This window comes from Cyprinus carpio, chromosome B23, assembly GCF_018340385.1.
Source record: "Cyprinus carpio isolate SPL01 chromosome B23, ASM1834038v1, whole genome shotgun sequence".
NCBI classification, from domain to species: domain Eukaryota; kingdom Metazoa; phylum Chordata; class Actinopteri; order Cypriniformes; family Cyprinidae; genus Cyprinus; species Cyprinus carpio.
In genome coordinates this window covers 23,560,531-23,583,649 of record NC_056619.1, presented here as the reverse complement: position 1 = coordinate 23,583,649, position 23,119 = coordinate 23,560,531, and the positions used below count along the sequence as shown (strand labels likewise).

General features: G+C 35.4%; 1 protein-coding gene across 2 annotated transcripts in view; it reads right to left on the bottom strand.

The window, feature by feature from the left end:
• The window catches only part of LOC109109346 (cadherin-11-like), a 75,149-nt gene that overhangs the window by 27,947 nt on the left and 24,083 nt on the right, over positions 1–23,119 (bottom strand). For both annotated transcript variants that reach the window (XM_042750641.1, XM_042750642.1), the window contains exons 3-5: positions 4,802–5,096; positions 4,537–4,656; positions 456–623 (exon numbers count right to left, since the gene is read on the bottom strand). In XM_042750641.1, the coding sequence (XP_042606575.1) occupies positions 456–623; positions 4,537–4,656; positions 4,802–5,096 (583 nt within the window). The remainder of the gene's footprint in view (positions 1–455; positions 624–4,536; positions 4,657–4,801; positions 5,097–23,119) is intronic.

The following is a 23,119-nucleotide window of genomic DNA, read 5'->3' as shown; positions in this document are numbered from 1 at the left end:
GCCCACACTGAGACTCTTTGATCTTTACAACAAAATAGCTATTGAATTCAGAGTTTATATGCTCTGAAAGAGAGCTCATGGAAAATAAATGAGACTAGACTAGACTAAGACTGAAACAGAACAGAGAACACTAGACAAGGCCAGAATATGAGTAGACCAGATCATAATAGAGTTTCTTTGGGGTTTGTAATGACTAGAGTAGAAAATAACAGAGTAACCTGGACTAGACTAGACCAGACTACAGACTATTTAGCTAGAATAAAACAAAACTCAGTAGACTAGGCTAGAACAGATTAGAATAAAAATAATCAGTGTAATAAAGTACAGCAGATAACAAGAATAGATCACAACAGAATAGAATATGTTCAACAGAATGAACAGTAGACTAGAGTAGACAGACTAGATTAGACTGGGTTTTTAATGTGTTCTGGAGCAGGGCTGGATGTGTGACTCACTTTGAGTGAAGCGGGGCGGGTTGTCATTGACGTCACTGAGGTGCACAGTGAGAGTGGTGGTCCCTGTCAGACCCCCTTGATGGCCACCCATGTCTCTTGCCTGGAGGACCACCTGGTACTGTGCCTGAGCTTCCCTGTCCATATCAGGCACTGCTGTGCGCACGATACCTGCCGAGAGAGACAGAGACAGGAACAGATCACTCAGAGCAAACATCACTTTGCTTTGGCAATATTGAGCAGCTTTCATGCCAGTAAAGTAATTAGGTAAAACTGGAGTGAATTAAAAGGAATCACATTGAACATCCTACACCTCACACTCCTGTCCTGCCCTGAGTTTCATTCACAGAAACTTTAGGAGAATACAGATCTGACTGTTTCTGATAGGTCAGACAGATATTACGGTAGATGGAACTGTCACATGTTCCTACAGTACATGCCAATGAATATTGTACATCCATTTATAGTACATATGCCTTTGCAAAATATAAATCTTTGGTTTTCTGTGATGTATTCTACACCCTTGTTGCTGATCCTGCTGATTTGTGACCAAGATAATTTTATCTAGCTAGGGAACATAGATGAATTTGCAAAAACGACATATTAGTCTTGAAACCATGAGTCAGAATATGCTGAAAAACACAAACCAATCAAAAATATTTTGCCTATGTCATCATTTAACAGCAAAAGTGTGTTTATGAATCTGTTGGGATAATGTTTTTTTTGTTATGTTTTGATAGGGAGAGTGTGTTTGTGTAAGGATGAAGTTTGTTTGGTAAGTTTTGTTAAAAAAAATGTAATCATTTAACATAAAAACATTTGGTAATATATTTATTATATAAAATATATATAGTATATATATATATATTATATATATATTTGTCTCACCAAGGCAAAGCTGCATTTTCAGGGATTCTTTTGAATAGAAAGAACCATTTATTTGAAAAAAAAATAAAATTGAAAAAAAAATCTTTTGTGACTAACAGTTTCTTTACTTCTCTCTTTTGATCAAAAACGTTCTATTTAAATAAAAAGTATAAATTAATTTGGTATTAAAAAGTATCATTCTTTTGGGTTGTGAAGTGTGTGTGTTGTGTGTGTGTGTGTGTGTGTGTGTGTGTGTGTGTGTATAAAAAATAAATATTAAGATTTTCTGTGAAAACAAAATTTTAGACATAAATTTTAAATAATCAATAAATACTGTAGCGCATTTCAGTAAATAAAAAAAAAAGAAAATATAAAAACATTTAAAACAGTAATATTTAAAATAGATCATTCTTTTGGGCTGAAGAGTTTAAATTAAATAATAAAATACTGTAGAATTCAGTCAAATTTCACTTGTTAGTCGTATAGAATGTAGAAAATGATGCAGAATACAAAAGAAAACGTTATCCTTTTTCATTATTTAGTAAATAGAATATATTTAATAATATTGAATAGTAACTAGTAATTCAAAAAACGATAGAACAAAGTCAACAGAAGTGATTAGAAAATGTTCAAAGAATAAAAATTAATAAAAACTTTTGCAGAATGCATAGGAAACCAAATTCCTTTCAGTTGTTTTAGAGTGAAAACATTATGTTTTTAGGTTTCATGATCATTTGTAAGGATTTGTTTTATTATCTTTTGTGAGTTTCATTAATTTCTTTTGTTTTCAGAGTTACTTTTTTTATTGTTCAGGAGGGATTTTTTTTATTCACTTGACTGCTGCAATGACTGTACCAGATTCTGCAGCAACAAGACTGACCTGTTGTGAGTTCTTTTTTCAAACATCACTCAGCCTTATTCTTGCACTATGACAGATACGTTATGAGCTGAGTGCATGTGTGTAATGATTCTGCTGGACCACAGCCCAAAAAAATTCTTCAAGAAATAACCCTTTACTTAAGGGGGTCATGAAATGGAGAACCAAACGTTCTTGATACTTACATTTATAAGAGGTTACTCTACAATACTGCAAGTTTCAGAACTCAAAACTAACTCTGCAGTTTAAAATATTATTCATTTCAACCCTTATGAAATGCCCAGATTTGAAATCAGGAGAATCGTGACTTCATATAATTAAGAAGATGCATTCTGAACAGCTCATGTCTATCCATCAGTAAAAAAAGCAATATTGTTGTATAAAGATGTCACGCAAGGTCATCAAACTCAGCTGTTTTCCTGTCCGTGGGTGAAAAGATACTGCACCTCCAAAAACCTATTTTCCTAAAGATCCAAACATTAGAATGCATGGCTGAAATTTAATTTTAAATTATGTGCCTGAGCAACTGAAATATAAAGTTTTCGTTTGTTCTTCACATTTCACAAGTGACAATGCAGGTAAGTAGATTTATTTTTAATTTTACAGAGTGTTTGTGATAAACGTCAAACCAGAATTTAACACTATGAAGACACCAAGTGTATCATTGTTTGAGTGTTGCTAATGCAATCAGTACATACTTTTGTAAAACAACAAGTAATAATAGTACCAAAATACCAAAAATTAAGCAAGCAAAAGCAATTACCACGCTGAGACAGACTGTTGCAATCATTGTGGTTGTGTTGCATTGTTCAGTTTCTTCTGCCTCGGGCTCAAATATATACGACTCTATCACAGCGCTTGCCATCTTGAGTATGAAAACACATGACATGCTGTAAAAGAGGGGCGTAGATAGTGACGTGCACGGGGGAGGGAGGGCATGGGGTTTGGGGGATTAATTGCTGAGGGTTAAGTGCCCTGTGTATGTTCCCCCCGGAATGCGATTTCTACCGACGGGGAAAGCTCTCGGATTTCATCAAAAATATCTTAATTTGGGTGTCAGAGCACAGAGCACAGTGCCTCCTCCATCATGTTGCCGTCAAATAATATACCAACTTGCTGCTGTAAACAAAAACTTGCAACGCCCCTCCTGGGTGCTCTGATTGGTCCACTGTTTCGGAACTGACATTGATGAGCGGCACTTTGTATAAAAGTTGAAATTCTTTTCACTTGACACAGCATCGTAAAAATGCATGCTCCTGTGCGAGATGCTGGAAAAGATGCGAGACGCAAACGCAACTGTCATATATGTCTGTTTAACACGTGTTTACACAGAAAAACAATGGAAATGTAGCGCACTGGAGCCAGTTGCATAAACTTAGCCACTATGTTAAGAGAGTGTATTAAGAACTAATTTGACAAACTAGCAGTTAACCAAATAAGTCTTATATTTTAGATTCAGCTTAGACTTATCTACATGTTAATGTAACCGAATACTCCATCCCAAAATGAAAATTTTGTCATTATACAATTACCCCCATGTCATTCCAAACCCGTAAAAGCTTTGTTTGTCTTCGGAACACAATTTAAGATATTCTGGATGAAAACAGGGAGGCTAGAGACTGTCCCATAGACTGCCAAGTAAATAACAGTGTCAAGGTCCAGGAAAGTATGAAAGACATCATCAGAATAGTTCTTCTGCCATCAGTGATTCAACCGTAACGTTATGAAGCGACGACAATACTTTTTGTACACGAAGAAAACAAAAATAATGACTTTATTCAACAATTCCTCTCCTCTGTGTCTCTTTAAATCAGTGTAGCAGAGTTTTGATATGTGTGGTAAGTAGGTGGGTTGCTTTCTTTTTTATCAACTGTATCAAATTTTCATTTTGGGATGGAGAATCCCTTTAAGAAACAAAATTAGATTAATTTTTAAGACTAGTCTAAACCTTTTATGCATCGGCCCCTGGAATGGAAAAGACGGATAAATCAGCTCATCAATTTACAGTGTAAGGCTTGTCGCCTTTCATTGTCGTTCCTATCGGATGTCCTCAATCTGGCAACCTACGTGAGTTGTGAGTCTAAGGAGGAGGAGCGGAGAAACAGCTCTCTCCACTATATTGAATTTGGACCTCGGTGCCTATTTCCGCTACTAGCTGTCAATATTTTATACCAAACCTTTGATGCCAAAAGAGGGTCTGTGTTGATGGAAGCTGTTGTTAAAATTGTCCCTTTATAATCTAACCTTGAGAGACATATAATAAAAATTCTGCATTTCATTACCCGTTAAAAATGAAAAATATAGCATTTCTAATCATAAAGAATAAAAGCGAACACACACCTGACTGCGGGTCCACGGTGAAGTACTGCTGGCCTTGAATCACTGAATACACAAGTTTGGCACTATTCCCATACGTTGGGTCATCAGCATCTGTGGCTGTCACTTGAATAACCGATGTGCCTAGGGAAAGAGAGAGAGAGAGACGAAATAAGAGATATTTTTGACAAACTCAAGGTTCAACGAGCATGTGACCCTCCGTCTTTTTTCCCAAACACAGCTGACAGCAGTAAGAGGGCATTTGCATGTGTGTGGCCGAGCGCAGTACCAATGTTGGCCATCTCAGGGACGGTGGCGCTGTACGGGCCTCCCTGGAACACAGGCGGGTTGTCGTTGATGTCTTGCACACGGATGATGAACTGGGATGAGGGCTCCAGGGCTCGGCCGGTCTGTCGGTCTGTTGCCGTGGCGATAAGGCGGTACTGGTCCTTTTCCTCACGGTCTAGGGGTTTGGTGACGTGGATGTTCCCCGTTCTACTGTCAATGACGAACACCGAACCGGCCCCCTCACCTTTTAATATGTATTTGGTTCGTCCATCACCTCTGTCCACACTTGAATGAAGCTGGAGGAATGAAGAAAAGATATGTCAGAAAATTCATCAACAAATCCCATTTTTATGAAGCCTGTATGTACAGTATAAAGGCACTCATAATTCTATATGATATATATTGTAACTGTTTTCACAATACTTTCATATATAATGTATTGAAGACTTCAGCTAACTAATATATTTTTAGCACGAATAATTTAATTATGTTCAAACACATATTATTCCTGAATGCTTAATGAATCAGTACCACATAAAGATGCACGTGATTCAGTAATATTAATATTTATATTATCTATAATTTTTTATGTGTGCTGTCATTTGATATTAGGGGTGATTGAACATGCAAACTGAGTATTTTAATTAAATTACAAACTAATATTAAATTCAATATTTTTATCTTTCTCTATATAAATATATTAAATATAACTTTTACTGCTAATTACTGATGGCACATATATACCATTAAACATTTGTGGTCAGTATGATTTTTTAAAATCATAATAATAGGAAGAATAATATTCAGCAATCATTAATGTTTGTAATAATATTTCACAGTATTACCATTTGTACTGTATTTTTGATCACATAAATTATGTCTTGGTTAGTATTAGAGACTTCTTTCAAAAACATAAAAAAAATTTTTTTTACCAACCCTAAACTTTCAAACAAATTGCTTAAGCCACATACACATATTTATTTCTTATTCATAAATATTGCTGCATACCTGAAAGATGGCAGGTAGATCTAAAGTAGACTCTGAGATATGAAAAACAATATCCCCTAAATTTATAATGCATTTTATGCACAGGCACCATAGAAGGTGTTACCAAAATCTAATGCTATTTTCTCACTTGGCTAATATTCTTTCTAAAAAACCTCCCGTGAAGATAATGACTTGAGAGACCAACTGGTTCCATGTGAATAAATAACTCCATGAGGTAATGAGATGTGTTTGTTGCTTTCAGTAACTGAGACCCTCTAAGGCCAAACCACACAAATTTAATATCCGAGTATAAAAAATGATATCGGGAAAAACTGTCCATAATAAACGAGCAGCTTCCTCGTTTTTGCAGCCATTGCTAATAAAAAAGCATTTGCCTTTTAATACTTTCCGACAAAGTCATAATTGGCCTGGTTGAGCTCTGGGCAGGCAGACAAATCCAGGATCACTGTGAAAGGGCACCTTTCACCAGGGGCTAAAAAAGACCTCTGCATCCAGATATCCAGTGTGCATGATATGAGGAACACCAGGTGTTTTTGGACTGATAGGGGGCTGATGATTGGTCGGGCAGAAAATTCATTAGCTCAGCCGACCAATAAGGTCACAGGGGAACTGTGAGGATCATGAACATGAATGTGCCAAATAAACCTGTAAAACCAAACAGGCTTTGGCTACGTAGATCACAGTAGAATAAAAGCTGCACAATGTTCACTGCATACTGCAGTCTATTTTAATTTAAATATGGAAACATAACACAGCCTGTCATCACTGCAAATAAATAATGATTTAAAGTTATTTTGAATTTTTAATCCAGAAAATCGTTTTAACTCTTGGCAGTCTGATTAAATAATGATTCATAATGACATTAAAAATCATGGTTGATATTAGTTTATGGTTATTTATACATATACCCTAAAAGAAGACTTTAAAAAGAGCTAAAACGCATAAGAACTTCACTGACACAACATGGACACAAATAAATCACTGAATCATTTGTTGAAAAGGCTCATTTGTATATCCTGTGCAAACTGATTCACTAAAATGAATCGGACCCTTTAACGCTACATACAAACAAAATATGTTTTTAATTGTTCTCTTTGTTTGACTAGCAGAATTTGCAAACTTTAAGAGCAATAGCATTTTAATAAATAAACAAACAAACAAATAAAATATCATATAAACCACACATTTAAAACGATCGTTGTAATTTTTAAGTTGTGACTGAATGGCTAATATACACTATCTCTCTATGCACACACTGTAACGAAACTGGTAGATGTAAACATGTTACAATGGTAGACACTGTAAGCAGACTGTGTGGTCACAATTATGAATTTGGGACTGCTGATATAAACCTACATGTACAATAAGCAGAATAATTGCAACGCATGATTATAAAGCAGGAAGCTTGCAGAATGAAGCAAGACAACCCACTGCAATGCATTATGACAGCAACGTCTCAGATAGTCTGACGGCAAATAAAGAAAACGATAATTGAATGAGTGACTGTTACAAATGTGCAGAAGCTCAAATGTTTGTGATGCACTAGAACAGACCTCACTGGTTTTCGTGCGTAACGCACATTTATTCTTATTTTGGTTTTAATGTTGGCTGAGCATGAACATTTGAACTTCTTCTTTTCCATTTAATGGAGGTTGGCAAACCCACTTAAAGGGGCAAACCGCCACCTACTGCACGACAACGGCATGACAGCAGATGTAAAATAAGGATCGGGCTTAGGAGAGCCAATAAAAAAATAATAATAATTATCAGCTCTGATCCCGATCCTTGAAATCGACTGGGGACATCCTTGAAAACAGGATAATTGCAACTTTTTAACTCACAATTTTGACTTTTTTTCTCTCGCAATTGTGAATTTACATTTTGCAATTCTGACTTTTCCCTCGCAATTCAGATTTTATATCTCACAATTGTAAAGATATAAAGGCAGAATTGTGGGATATAAACTCGCAATTCAGAGAAATAAAGTCAGAATTGTGAGTTATAAAGTCTAATTTTGAGGGGGGAAAAAGACTTATTTTCGTACAATTGTGCGTTTATATCTCACAATTCTGACTTGACTCATAATTGTGTGTTATAAAGTCATAACTGTGAGATTTATATTCCGAGAAAAGTTACAATTGCGAGAAAAAAGTCAGAATTGTCATAAAATGTCACTATTTTTTATTCAGTGGCATAAACGGGTTCAATCAATCTGGATCAATCAATCAATCAATCAATCAATCAATTAAATAAATAATAAAATGAAATAATAAAATGAAATACAGTTGAATTACTGTCATAATACTTAAAGGGATACTCCATCGCAAAATGAAAATTTTGTCATTATTCACTTACCCCCATGTCGTTCCAAACCTGTAAAAGCTTTGTTCATCTTCAGAAATGTATTTGAGATATTTTGGATGAAAACCGGGAGGCTTGTGACTGTCCCATAGACTGCCAAATAAATAACAGTGTCAAGGTCCAGGAAAGTATGAGAAGCATCGTCAGAATAGTCCATCTGCCATCAACCGTAACGTTATGAAGCGACAAGATTACTTTTTGTACACAAAGAAAACAAAAATAACGACTTAATTCAAAAATTCAGCAAATCTCTCCAAATCAGCATAGTGCCATTTTGACAATACTGACTAGTATGCAGGCGGCTTACGCTCTTCTGTGTCAGCCGCAATACAAGGATACATTTATAACGTGTATATACACTTTGGTTAGAAAGCAAACAACGCATCGGTGTGGCGCGGCTGACACAGAAATTGCCAAAATGGCGCTATGCTTATTTGGAGAGACACAGAGGAGAGGAATTGTTGAATAAAGTCTTTATATTTGTTTTCTTCGTTTACAAAAAGTATTGTCGTCTCTTCATAACGTTACGGTTGGACCTTGACACTGTTATTTATTTGGCAGTCTATGGAACAGTCTCAAGCCTACCGGTTTTCATCCAAAATATCTTAAATTGTGTTCCGAAGACGAACGAAGCTTTTAAGGGTTTGGAACGACATGGGGGTAAGTGATTAATGACAAAATTTTTCGTTGGAGTAACCCTTTAATAGATGTAGAAGGAATTTTTTATTGGATTGAAACTTTATTAGATGGGAGTAACCCTTTAATAGATGTAGAAGGCTACTAGAAAAAAAGAAAAAAAAAACATCTTCAACTTAAACTATTGTACGTTAAAGCTACTTAAGTGGGATGTGTTTTTTTATGTGTGCTATTATTGTGTAGTATGAGTTCTCTGGATCCCCCCCACCCCACACACACACACATGTAGTTTTCTGGATCCCCCCCACACATGTCCATCTGTGTTTTCCTCATCTTCTCCTCTCAGCTGTTTGCCTCTCACCCTCTTTGTCCATCTGTTTCACACTCTCCCTCTCTCTCCATCTTTCTGTTTGTCCATCTGTTTAACCCTCATCTAACACCTCTCTGTCATGTTTATCCATCCATCTTACAGTCTTATGGAAGCCTGCACGTTTTTGACAGCTAATATTCTGCCTTTGTCTGTTCTGTAAGTGTGTGTGAGGGAGGAGAGAAGAGTTTAAGGAGAATTAAGTTATTATTTCTAAGCTGGGTCAGGGTGAGAGAGAGAAGTGAGCTGACGGCCAGCTAGAGGGAGCTGAAGGGATTATTCATCCTTCAGTCGGGTCTCATTCTCCGTCTTATCTTTGTCTTGTTCTCGCAGATTTTTGAGTAGTACTTTAGTACAGAAGGAGTGTGTGTGTGGTCAGAAGAAGGCTTTGCAGTGGTTTCCCATCCTGTGATCACACTAACGCTCGGCATGCTGGGAAACTGAAGTGGGTTGAGGGAGCTTGTGATTAAAGGAGCTCTTAGGTTCTTTCTTCCTGCGTCTAAAATCTCTTCCCCCTGCTTTTAGTCTTAAAACTGTGACAACTTTCTGTCTTTTTCCTTTACTTTTTCAATTCTCTGACTCTCTCCCAACCCATTTCTCTGTACTTTTTACACTTTCACACTGCTTTTTAGACTACAAGACGTCAAACACTCCCACATCCTCAGCACAAATATACAGCAAGTACAGACATACAGTCACCTGTGGTGCGCATATACTGGATTGATTGAGACTGGTCTTGACTGTTTGGTACATCCTGCTGCTTATTCTGGTCAAAAATTGCTCAGTGACCACTTACAGATCACTCTGTTTAATGGTAGGGCTATCTGAGCATTCTAACATGGAAAAAAATGTGGTAAATAATAGCACGGCAGTTTTTATTTAATTTTTATTTATTACAATTTATTTAAAAAGGCACCACGTACAATTTTAACATAAATGTTTCCATTTCATTCATTGTACAGAATTTAGCCAATGGCTAGTTTTCATTAGTCTAAAACTAAACAGTTAATATATTTCAGTAATTTGATACTAAACCTGTAAAGTTCAAGTCCAGCAATCCAGGAAATCCAGTGATTGTTTTGTACAACAATTTTGTATATTTAAATGCCAGTACTTGTTTGTTTTTTTTGTTTTTTTTTTGCTTTTTTTTGTTTGTGTGTGTGTGTGTGTAGATAGATAGATAGATAGATAGATAGATAGATAGATTTAGCATAGATAGATGTTAAAGATTATGTAAAATGTTATGTTTTATGTTACAAAACTTCAAGCAAATATGTTAAAATATTTAAAGATTAAATAAAATAAAGATAAGATAATATAACATAAAATAGTATTAAATGTATATGTAATTTTTGCATTAATAATAATAATAAATTGTTGCAAAAATTGGTAGCTTAGTCAAAATACCACAAGATAGCCTGTGAACCTGGTTTTGATCTTGTAGGCCAACTTGGACCAGGAAATGCGGTGTTTATCTTGTGCAAAAATTTAGCATATGTTTAAATGTCAGAACTTCAGTTTTATATAGGTTTTATGTAAATAAGCAAAACAAAATGTTATCAAAATGTGTGCTTTTCTAACTTTTTCTGTTCTATTTTCTATTCTATTCTATTCTATTCTATTCATCTTATTATTCATTATTCATTAAGCTTGTATTTCCCAGTTTTTCTTGCAGAAACACACACACACATATAAATATATACTGTAGAAATGCATGCATTGCTGGACCCGTCTGGATTAACCCAATCTGTGCATTGATCATCCCTCATTATCAGGTGCATTTTCCCTCATCACCACACAAACACCAACTCTGTACCACTGTGCATCTGACAGCATGGTTATTTAAATCTACAAATTAGCCATGAAAATACTTTAATACACGCACACAAACACACACACACATATGCATTTGCATACGTCAGACCAGAGCTGTATATTCTGCGATGGCAGCGCTCAGCCGTAGCAGAACATGAGTGCACAAGCTGTCAGACTGTTTTAAATAAGTGAGGTAAGAACATGGATTCATAATCCCATATTAACACTCGTCCTTCTATGGAACACACGCTCACTGGAGGAACAGCCCTGCATTAACTCCCACAGACGGATGCTATGTTTGTAACGGCCTTACTTCATGCTATTTAAAATATATATATATATCTCAGAGTAAGACTAAAATCATAAACTATTGGCCAAGTTTGGTGTCATAAATTGTACTTGTTTAGATGAAATATAATAATAAAGCTGCTTGTTTAACTATAGGTGGGGCCTCTTTTGCAAAATTAGAACTTTGCATTTGTATACATATTTAGCATAAGAATGATTCACTTCTTGACAGTCTGACCAAAAATTCAGTTGAAAAAGGAATGTTGAAAATTATGTTGATATTATTTCCAGTTCAAGCTACAATCTATTTAATTTAGTTACAGTAATCAGTTATACAACAAGATGCTAACAAAAAGTTTAATGTGTTTGAAAGATGTGTCTTATGCTAATCAATTCTGCATTTATTTGATTCAAAATACAGTAAAAGCATTAATACTGTGAAATATTATTACAATTTTAAACAAACTGTTTTCTATTTCAGTATATTTTAAGATGTAATTTATTCCTGTCATCAAAGCTGAATTTTCAGCATCATTACTCCAGTCTTCAGTATCACATGATCCTTCAGAAATCATTCTAATATGCTGATTTAATGCTGAAGTAACAGAAATTAATTATTATTAGTGTTAAAAACAGATGTGGGGATTGGAAACCATGAAACATGTAAGTCTAGGATACAGGATATAAAGTTCAAAAGAAAAACTTTACAATATTTTGTAACATTAGAAATGCCTTTACTGTCAATATAATGTGTCCTTGTAGAATAAAAGTATTGATTTCTGTAAAAAATACACGTTTGTATATATCTCCTAAATCATATCGTTTATTTTTTTTTTTATTTTTTATTTTCTGGGTATTTTTCGGTTGGGATTTTTGTTTGGATTTTTGCATGAACAGTTCCTAATTAGTGCGACAGCATCAAACTTTATATTAAAAACAACCAATAAGCTAAAAACAACCTTATGTATTTTTTTCAAAAAAAAAAAAAAAAAAAAAAAAAAAAAAAAAAAAAAAAAAAACTGATGTAGGCAGAGGTTGTAAACGTTTCAAGAGGAAGTACAAAAAAGAAAGAAAAAAAGAAAATTCTGTCATCATTTCTCATCCTTGAATTGTTCTAAAGCTGTATGAATCTCTTTCTTCTGTTGAAGATAGAAGAAGATATTTTGAAGAATGTTGGTACCCAAACAATTGCTGGTCCCCACTGAGATCCATAGTATGAAAACTAAATTACTATGCAAGTCAATGGGGACCAGAAACTGTTTGGATACCCACATTCTTCAAAATATCTTCTTTTGTGTTTAATTTACATTAAACATCTGAACAAACCCTGAATTTCCTATAGGGTTACTTCAAAGGGAGAGTGTTTCATTATTTCCTCTAGTCACTCAACTATAAAAGCTATGCACAATACAATGTGACACTAAAAACCAGCTATGTGGCGTTTTGTCACGCTATACTACTACTTTTTGGAAAACAACAGCATGTAGTGTATAACATTAGGACTTTAAGTTAGCTGCTCCCCAACATTGCATGGTAGTGTGGTACTGCGAATACTGTACTGGTTGGTTGAAATTTTGTGAGACATGAAGGCTTTTGATCATAATAAGAGCTCTGAGGTACACCGAGTGCTTTTCTTTAGTGTACTCTGAAGCCATTTGTAGTCAAAGAGAGCATGTATGTGTGACAGTGAGAGGCAGAGGAGGAGTCGCACTTCTGAAGAAAGAGAGGGAAAATAACATAGAACAAAGCATTCGAGTAGATCTCAAAATCAGCTCTAATAGATATTAGCACCAGTCAGAGCGGCAAGACCCAGCAGAACTGAGGAGTGTGAGAGACAAACGCGTTTATTCTGACATTAGAGAGAAAGGACGGACATGATCAGCGAGTCTGCAATTATGCCGAGATAGTCGGGCAGTTTTCACCAGTGATACTGAAACTAAAAACAGGTTTATAAAACCTAAAGAAAGCTGTGAGTTTGAAATTGTTTTGTGATAGTTGGGGAGTTTTGTATAATACTATATGTATATATATTAAATATAATACATATATATATATATATATATATATATATATATATATATATATATATATATATAAAAGTTACTGGGTATATATATATATTTTTTTTTTTTTTTTTTTTTTTTTTTTTTTGCTGATTAGACAACATGATTAGGCTGGCCAAAATAAAAGGCCACTCTAAAATGTGCAGTTTTACTGTATTGGGGGTCCGGTGGGGGTCGAAAACCAGTCAGTATCTGGTGTGACCACCATTTGCCTCACGCAGTGCAACACATCTCCTTCGCATAGAGCTTAGAGCTGATCAGGTTGTTGATTGTGGCCTGTGGAATGTTGGTGCCACTCCTCTTCAATGGCTGTGTGAAGTTTCTGGATATTGGCAGGAACTGGAACACGCTGTCTTATATGCTGATCCAGAGCATCCCAAACATGCTCAATGTCCGGTGAGTATACTGGCCATGTTTTCAGCTTCCAGGAATTGTGTACAGATCCTTTTCAACATGGGGCCTTGCATTATCATGCTGCAACATGAGGTGATGTTTGTGGATGAATGGCACAACAATGGGGCTCAGGATCTCATCACATTATCTCTGTGCATTCAAAATGCCATCAATAAAATGCACCTGTATTTGTTGTCCATAACATACGCCTGCCCATACCATAACCCCACCGTCACCATGGGCCACTCGATCCACAACGTTGACATCAGCAAACCGCTCACCCACACAAGGCCATACACGCTGTCTGCCATCTGCCCTGTACAGTGAATACCAGGATTCATTTGTGAAGAGAACACCTCTCCAAAGTGCCAGACACCATCAAATGCGGGCATTTGCCCACTCAAGTCGGTTACGACGACGAACTGCAGTCAGGCCAAGACCCAGATGAGGACGACGAGCATGCAGATGAGCTTCCCTGAGACGGTTTCTGACAGTTTGTGCAGAAATTCTTTGGTTATGAAAACTGATTGTTGCAGCAGCTGTCCGGGTGGCTGGTCTCAGACGATCTTGGAGGTGAAGATGCTGGATGTGGAGGTCCTGGGCTGGTTTGGTCTGCGGTTGTGAGGCCAGTTGGATGTAATGCCAAATTCTCTGAAACACCTTTGGAGACGGCTTATGGTAGAGAAATGAACATTCAATTAATGGGCAAGAGCTCTGGTGGACATTCCTGCAGTCAGCATGCCAACTGCACACTCCCTCAAAACTTGAGACATCTGTGGCATTGTGCTGTGTGATAAAACTGCACATTTTAGGGTGGCCTTTTATTGTGGTCAGCCTAAGGCACACCTGTGCAATAATCATGCTGTCTAATCAGCAACTTGATATGCCACACCTGTGAGGTGGATGAATTATCTCGGTGCTCGCTAACGCAGATTTAGACAGATTTGTGAACAATATTTGAGAGAAATAGGCCTTTTGTGTACATAAAAAAAGTCTTAGATCTTTGAGTTCAGCTCATGAAAAATGGGGGCAAAAACAAAAGTGTTGCATTCATAATTTTGTTCAGTGTATATATATATATATATATATATATGTGTGTGTGTGTGTGTGTGTGTGTGTGTGTGTGTGTGTGTGTGTGTGTGTGTGTGTGTGTGTGTGTGTGTGTGTGTATAAAGTGTGGGATGTGCAACATTCAGAATTGAATTGAGAACGTCTTTTTAAATTCCATTTCAGTTCCTGCACTTGAACCAAATCCAAATTGAGGAAGCATTATACGTATATACAGATATATCTTGATAGTATTTAAAAATATATACACTTGCAATTTGAATTTGAATGTATGAATGCAATTATAATTAAATGAAATTCAAAGAAATTCATGTTACTGTTTTTAATTTTAAAAAAAGTTTTAAAAGAAAAGTTTAAAAGCCTTGAGGTTTGGATGGATGGATGGATGGATAGACAAAACGATGGATGACTGATGGAACAATAGAACGATAGATAGATAGATAGATAGATAGATAGATAGATAGATAGATAGATAGATAGATAGATAGATAGATTGTAGACTGTAGATAAATAGATAGCTTTTAGCAAAAGCAGTAACTCAGACATGAAGCAGAAGACCACATAAAGTCACAGAGCGGATCCATGAGTGCCGAGGTACATGGTGCGTGAAAGTCGCCAACGCTCTTCTGATTCTATAGCTGAAGAGTTCCAAACTTCTACAGGCATTAATATCATGGAATGAGTTTCCATGGCCGAGCAGCTGCATGCAAGCCTCACATCATCAAATACAATGCCAAGTGTTGGGGTGGTTTAAAGCAGACCACTACTGGACTCTGGAGCAGTGGAAACCCGTCTGTGGAGTAATAAATCATCTTTGGCAGTCTGATGGTCTAGTTTGGGTTTGGCAGATGCCAGGAAAACATTACCTGTCTGACTGCCAACTGTAAAGTCTGGAGGAGGAAGAGGGATAGTGGTATGGGTCTGTTTTTTGGGTTGGGCTAAGCTCCTTACTTCCACTGAACGCAAATCTTAATGTTTCAGCATAACAAGACATCTTGGAAAATGCTTTGCTTCCAACTTTGTAGGAACAGTTTGGGGATGGCCCTTTTCTTTTCTAGCATGGTTGTGCCCCAGTGCACAATGAAACGTCCATAAAGACATGGTTGGATGAGTCTGACAAACTTGACTGGCCCCCAGTGATTCCTGACCTCAACCCCATCAAACAACTTAGGGATGAACTAGAATAGAGATTGTGAGCCAGGCATTCTCACCCAACATCAGACATCACACATTCCCACAGAAACACTTTGAAATCTTGCGAAAAGCCTTCCCAGAAGAGCAGAAGATGCGTAAGCTACAAAGGAGTAACCAACTCCATATTAATGTCTATGTATTTAGAATGGGATGTTGGGATGTTGGTCATTAAAGTTGGTGTAATGGTCAGTTGCCCCAATATTTTTGTCCATAAAGAGTAGATGCTCTGATAACTAAGCAGTCCACAAATTGTCTCTTTCACATCAGACATTCTTTTCATTTTGTTTACAGGCAAAATATTGCTAACATTAGCCAAAATCTTGCTTGAGTTTGTGCAGCACCATTTCAATTTCGCATATCAATGAGGATGTCAAAACGTGACATGATTGATAAACATAAAACACTGCCAATCGAGAGCCATCTTAGGACATATTTCAAACAGTTTGACATAAAAGACACACAGTGATGTTGCACAGCTTGCCTTGGCTTTTACCCAAAATCTCATTGGGGTCATATCATACAATCTGACAAGCAACAGCCGTAACAGACAGAAAACAATCACACAGTCTTCCTTGTTTCATTTCGGAAGATTGGAGCTTCTGTAATATATTTACAAACCCGCTGACAGGGGTCCCAAACCCGACAAACTGACAAATGTTCTCTGAAATTCAGGGAATTCATCCTTGAATTCCTATGAGTGCAGAACCTAAGACAAATTCAGCCGCAAGTGATGTGAAGTGGGAAAGATCTACACTTCCTGCAGTCAGAGTGACTTCCTGTCCTGAGGGGGTCACACAGGAGGCACGCTTGGTTGATTTTGGGAGGCAATAAAGCAAACATTGCTGTGTGTCAGACGAGGAAAAGAGCGCGGCATCAAAGTGCAGCTTAGAGGAGCCTCTCTTTCACTCTCTCTGTGGTGAACTACATGAAGCCGCGGGCTGAGCAGTCTGCGTTTACGCGTGTGTGAGTTCCAGAACACAGCATGACCATGATGTCAAAGCACATTCACTGCCTATTACTCTAAGCAGTCAAAACACGCACACAAACACAGACGCGCACTTATTTAAAGCATACATGAAATCCAAATGGACTCTATTTACTGGTTTGGTCTTACTGTACATTTTTCACTGTTGAAGTGAAATGGGTTGCAAATTAAGTGGAAATTATTAATATTTCATATTAAATCATTAATATGAATAATAGAATTATTTATTTAAAAAAATCAATTATAACTGAAATATTTATTTTCTTCTGTTTATTTTATTCTATATGGCAAAGGAAAGGTGCCAGTGATATAAATGAACAAACAAACAAACAAGTAAATAAATAAAATGTTTTTATTTTAATAAATTACTGAATAATTAAAATAATTAATTTAAACATTAATTTCTCCTTTTATTTATTTGTATTTATTTCACATCATTAAAAATAACAAACAACAACAAAAAAGGTGGTTAAAATGAAATGATACTATTATGTTATTATTATAGGTCCTTCTCAAAAAAATTAGCATATTGTGATAAAAGGTTCATTATTTTCCATAATGTAATGATAAAAATTAAACTTTCATATATTTTAGATTCATTGCACACCAACTGAAATATTTCAGGTCTTTTATTGTTTTAATACTGATGATTTTGGCATACAGCTCATGAAAACCCAAAATTCCTATCAAAAAATATATCAATTTTTTGAGAAGGACCTGTATATTTACAAATAAAACAATACAGTACAATAAATAGATGAATTATAATAATGATTGAATATTGAGTAATACTCAAATATTGATAAAATATTTTATTTTATTTTATTTTATTTTATTTTACTTTAGCCGAAGCAGAGGTGCAATGGTAATCAAAAGGAATTATATATTTTATGTTTCTTTTTGTTTGTTTGTTTTTACTTTTACATTTTATTATGATGTATGGTTTGTTTTTCTTTTTAATTTCAATTGTTATTATTTTATTAATAATAATAGTAATGATAATAATAATAATTTTAATTTTTTTAAGATTGTATTATTGCCAAAGCATCACTACATTTAAACATGACAGATAAACACAATGCACAAATACACAAACATAAATTTACACAGCATACACAGAAACACAATCACTACACACAGCACACTCATTGTTCAAGGAGTCAAGGACTATATTGTGCTGCTTACAGAAAGTGTGTCGAATCTGACCACATGCTAAGAGGGGCTTCAGCTCTGCCCATGGTCCAGTGATGGGCAGGTTTACTGCCTACACTTAAATTAAGACCCTCAGCTTAACACACACACACACAGCAAAGAGCTGCCAAAAGCTTCCAAAAGTGCCAGGCCTGAGTAAACATGCAGCGATAAACCCATCACTACAGCTCAGGACCGCCAGAACCATCTCTAGCTTTCCCTGCTCAGTAATAATGCATGCTAAACAGTGACAACTGGACATCTATAAACCTGTCAACTAACAGCAGGCTGACAGAAAGCACACTGCCTCCTTCAGCGCTAGCATTCAGAGTTTTAATCTCGGATGTGTTCAGAATTGCATAATAATATAGTATTGCATAATAATATAGTACAATTTTATCAATGCATAGAATGCATATTTGCCTAAATGTGCAGTATACAGACAGCACCTAGTCAAACTATAGCAACAGACCAGCAATGACCAATGAAACTGCGAGAAAACTAAAAAATGCAAGAGAAGGCCAAGACTGTGGGGAGTGTGAGCAAAAAGAAACATCGCAAACTGCTGCCCACGTCTGCTCATCCACTGTCTCATCCAGATTTTCCAGCCCTCTTTCCCATTCTGTGCAAAATGATCACAAGCTCTTATTCTGTGTTGTTCGTTGACATGTTGTCAGCGGCTAAAGCGTATGATTTTACTGTGGGTACAGGGTGTTATTAGGCATGATGTGAAGCAGCGGCAACAGCAATTTGATGAAAGACACCAAAGTAGACTAGAAGTTACATTTAATGGGATAAAAACAACTTTTCCACCAAATCATATACTGCATTATTCTAATCTTAGGTAATTGTCAAGCGACATAGTAACTATGTGTGCCGTTGCAGTGTAAATGAAATGAAATCCACATACTGTATTATGTGGTATCAAACATCACTGTCAAGAAAAACACAAAGTCACTCACTGCTCCTGGCTGGAAACTTTAGTAGCTTTAATAAACAACCAGAATAGAGGTTTGTCTAATGTAAAAATAGACACTCTGATTGTGGTATTTAAAATAAGACACGTGGGGATTCAAGTTTTTTAATTAATGAATAAAAAGAAAAAAGTAAGAGATGCATAAAGGGTGTTGCACACTATTTTGGTTGCTAAAACTATTAAAAATAGTTTTCATTAAAGGGGTCATATGAAGTGGCTAAAAAGAACATTATTTTGTGTATTTGATGTAATGAAATGCGTTTATGTGGTTTAAGGTTAAAAAAACACATTATTTCCCACATAATGTACATTATTATTATTATAAGCTCATCTCTCTGAAAAGCGAGGTGTGCTCTGATTGGCCAGCTATCCAGTGCATTGTGAATGGCCGAATTCTTCAAGTGTGTGACAGAAATGTTACGCCCCTTACTATACTGTGATGCCGTGACCCGGCGCGACGTCACAAAACCAATAAAATCCATTACAAACAAGGCATTCGTTGCATCCAGTGGAGACATAATTACTGATTATAATGACTTATATTGTCTTTTTACGCGTTGCGTATCGCGCTGTGTAAACATTAAACCATGTCTTCATCTGTGATCGGAAAACCACAAACAACAAGCACTACTCTACACTGCTTAAAACTCGCATTTGAGTCGTCTGTGGCAAATTATTTAAATATGAAAATGTAAAATACGCTGCACACATCTGAATATTTGGATTGAACTATTTGGTGTTTTTGATACAATTTAACCACTGATTTCTAGTTGTGTCCTCTTTTGGAAGACCAAACAAAGTAGCTTCGCTTTCACAATGAAACACACAGCGTCTCCATGAAATGGTGCCGGCGGCAACAGCGAGAATAAAAGTTACGCCTTCTTTCTTTGCATGAACATTTGGGGGCGTGTTAGAATGAGCCGTTTTAGGGGGGCGTGGTTGACTCTTAACTTTTGTAAAGAATATCTCTTTGGATTGGAGACTTTAGTCTTTGCAACTTTACAGATCTTTTTTATGCACCATGAGCTTGTAACACTGCAAAGAGAAATGAAAAATTGAAATCACATCATATGACCCCTTTAACTGAAATAAAGCTGAAATGTAACAAAATAACAAAATATTAGATGAATTCAAAAAACGTAAACTTTAAAAACTTTAAATTACTGAAATGAAATAGGTGGAAGTACTAAATTAAATTATATTGAAATAAGAAAATTAAAGCTAAACACAAATATTCAAAACAGAATAAAAAGATAAACAAAAATCACATGACAAAATAAAACATACACTAAAATTTAAATGATAAAAAATATATATATTTAAAATATTAATAAATACTATAACAGTTAATGTTTCGTACTGGACAAAAAGCAGCGCCCCATGTGGTAGGAGGGAAAAGCATGAGTATTGTACAAAAAACACCTCATTTAAACAAGGTTAAGTTCAGCTCCAAATGAGATTGTTTTACTTGTATCCCCCACTTACTATCACTACTTTAAATATAAAAAGTGACGACAATGATTTTTTTTTTTTTTTTTTTTATAAAGATGCAACTTTGCAAAATGAAAGGATAGGGCAACATTTTTCATGCAAATTCTATACAAGTAGCCTATAGGCTTTATCAAATCACACAAAAAACATCTACTGTATATACAACATATCCTCTAGTCTACATTGAAAGTTTTGTTTTAGACCAAAATGAATGTAAAATTATGAGCATGTAGTGGAATGAAAGAAGGAAAGATGCAGCTTTTCACTTCACAAGGTGCTATTTTATGAACTATAGTGGTGTGGATTACTTGTGGATTATTGTGTTGTTTTTATCAGTGTATGTTTGGACATTCTGACGGCACCAATTCACTGCAGAGGATCCATAGGTGAGCAAGAGATGTAATGCTAAATTTCTCCAAATCTGTTCAGATGAAGAAACAAACTCAAACTACATCTTAAATGAGTAAATGTTCAGCAAATGTTCATTTTAGGTCAATTATTCCTTTAACATGTTGCACAATCAAAACAAAAAAGTCAGTTTGTAGGGCAGAATTGTTTAGATTAACTAGTACAGTAGAAGTACTTGATTTGAGACACCATCTTTAACCCCAATCAGTATTTCCGCATTCTATTTTCTTTATTTCTTTCATCTCCTCTCAAATCTGTTATATAAATCTCCTAATCATCCTCTCTCAGATTTGTGCTTTAATTGCTCTACTGCAGTCGTCTGTGTACACTACAATGTTTCACTGTGGGAATGAAATGAATCCAATACACAAAAAAACAAAACAAATTTAGAGACAAAAAAAAGGAGATGGTAAAAAAAAGAATGAAATTTGGGAAATGATCTCTGATGAGTTTCCCAGCAGGAAAAGCCCCTCCCCGCTTCTCATTCTCTTTCATCCACACTGTTGTACACTCTTCTCCTTGATCTATCCGTTTCTCCATCTTTTTGATTCTCCAGTGTCCACATTTGTTCTCTCAGAAACACCAGATGCATTTCTCTCCTACGCGCAATTCATACACTAATGAGTTCAAATGAGGCAAAACACACACATCACACAAAACACCTAAACACACTCACGCACATACGTGCACACTCGAATTCTCAAAAATGAATACAGACCTTAAGGTCCTTGGGAAAATAAAATATTGAATAGCTGCTTCCAATATACATGTCTACACTTAGAGGATATTGTAACATCTAAATGGACCTAAGTGGCTCGTTTGTGTTTGTAGAGCAAAGGCTGTGATGGGTATGAATCACTTAAAGGTGAAATGTGTTTTTTTTCTGGACCTCTAGTACTGGTCGAACAAAAACACAGATTTCTTTTTTTTGTTGTTGTTGTTTTTTTTTTTTTTTTTCAGAAGAACAGAAGACTTTTTAAATGTTTTTGAAAGACGTATCTTTCAAAAGCTTACCAAGGCTGCATTTACTATAGTAAAATCAGTAATATTGTGAAATATTTCAATTAACTGTTTTCTATTTAAATATAAATTTGTATATCATTGCTCTTTTGTTGATTTTGATTGCTTCCATTGTCCTTATTTGTAAGTCGCTTTGGATAAAAGCGTCTGCTAAATGACTAAATGTAAATGTACATATATATATATATATATATTTAAATGTAATTTATTCCTGTGATGCAAAGCTGAATTTTCAGCATCATTACTCCAGTCTTCAGTGTCACACGATCCTTTAGAAATCATTCTAATATGCTGATATGTTCAAAACAGTTGGGCTCCGTAGTTTTTTGTGGAATTTTTGATGAATAGAAAGATCAAAAGAACATCAGTTATTTTCAAAATTGACATAATTTGTAACATTATAAATGTCTTTGCTGTCACTTCTGATCAATTTCTGATCAATCAATTTAATACATCCTTGCTGAATAAAATAAAATAAAATAGTATACTTTTTCACAGTATACTATAATATTTCTTATTATTTAATATTGGTCATTTAGTGGTATTTTTTTTTTTTTTTTTTTTTTTTTTTATCTTAAAAAATGGGCTAACAAATGCAATTTCCTCTCCTGTGTTTTTTATTTATTTGTTTATTTAAACAAGAACTTTTTAGCCAAAATAACGAAAATTCTTTAGTTTACATGACAAAAACAGTAATCACTACTTTTGCTTGTCGATTGCAAGTGGTAAAGATTATTTCTAGAAGGCATTTTATTGGACAAAAATATATTTTGGATTTCAAGCGGTACTGTTGTCTTTGTAAATTTCTGGGATATCTTTGGATTTGGAATAATAAATATTCATAAAATGTGAAGTAGAATCTGTGTTCACACTTGTGTCAGACAACAAAAATGGAGTCACTATGAAAACATGATTTACTCCTATTACTAGTCGATTGCAAGAGGTAGAAAGCATTTCTATGGGGATTTTATTGGACAAAAATGTATTTTGGAATTCTGGCTGAGAGACGGTTCTGTTGTCTTTGTCTTTTCTGGGATATTTTCGATTTGGGATAA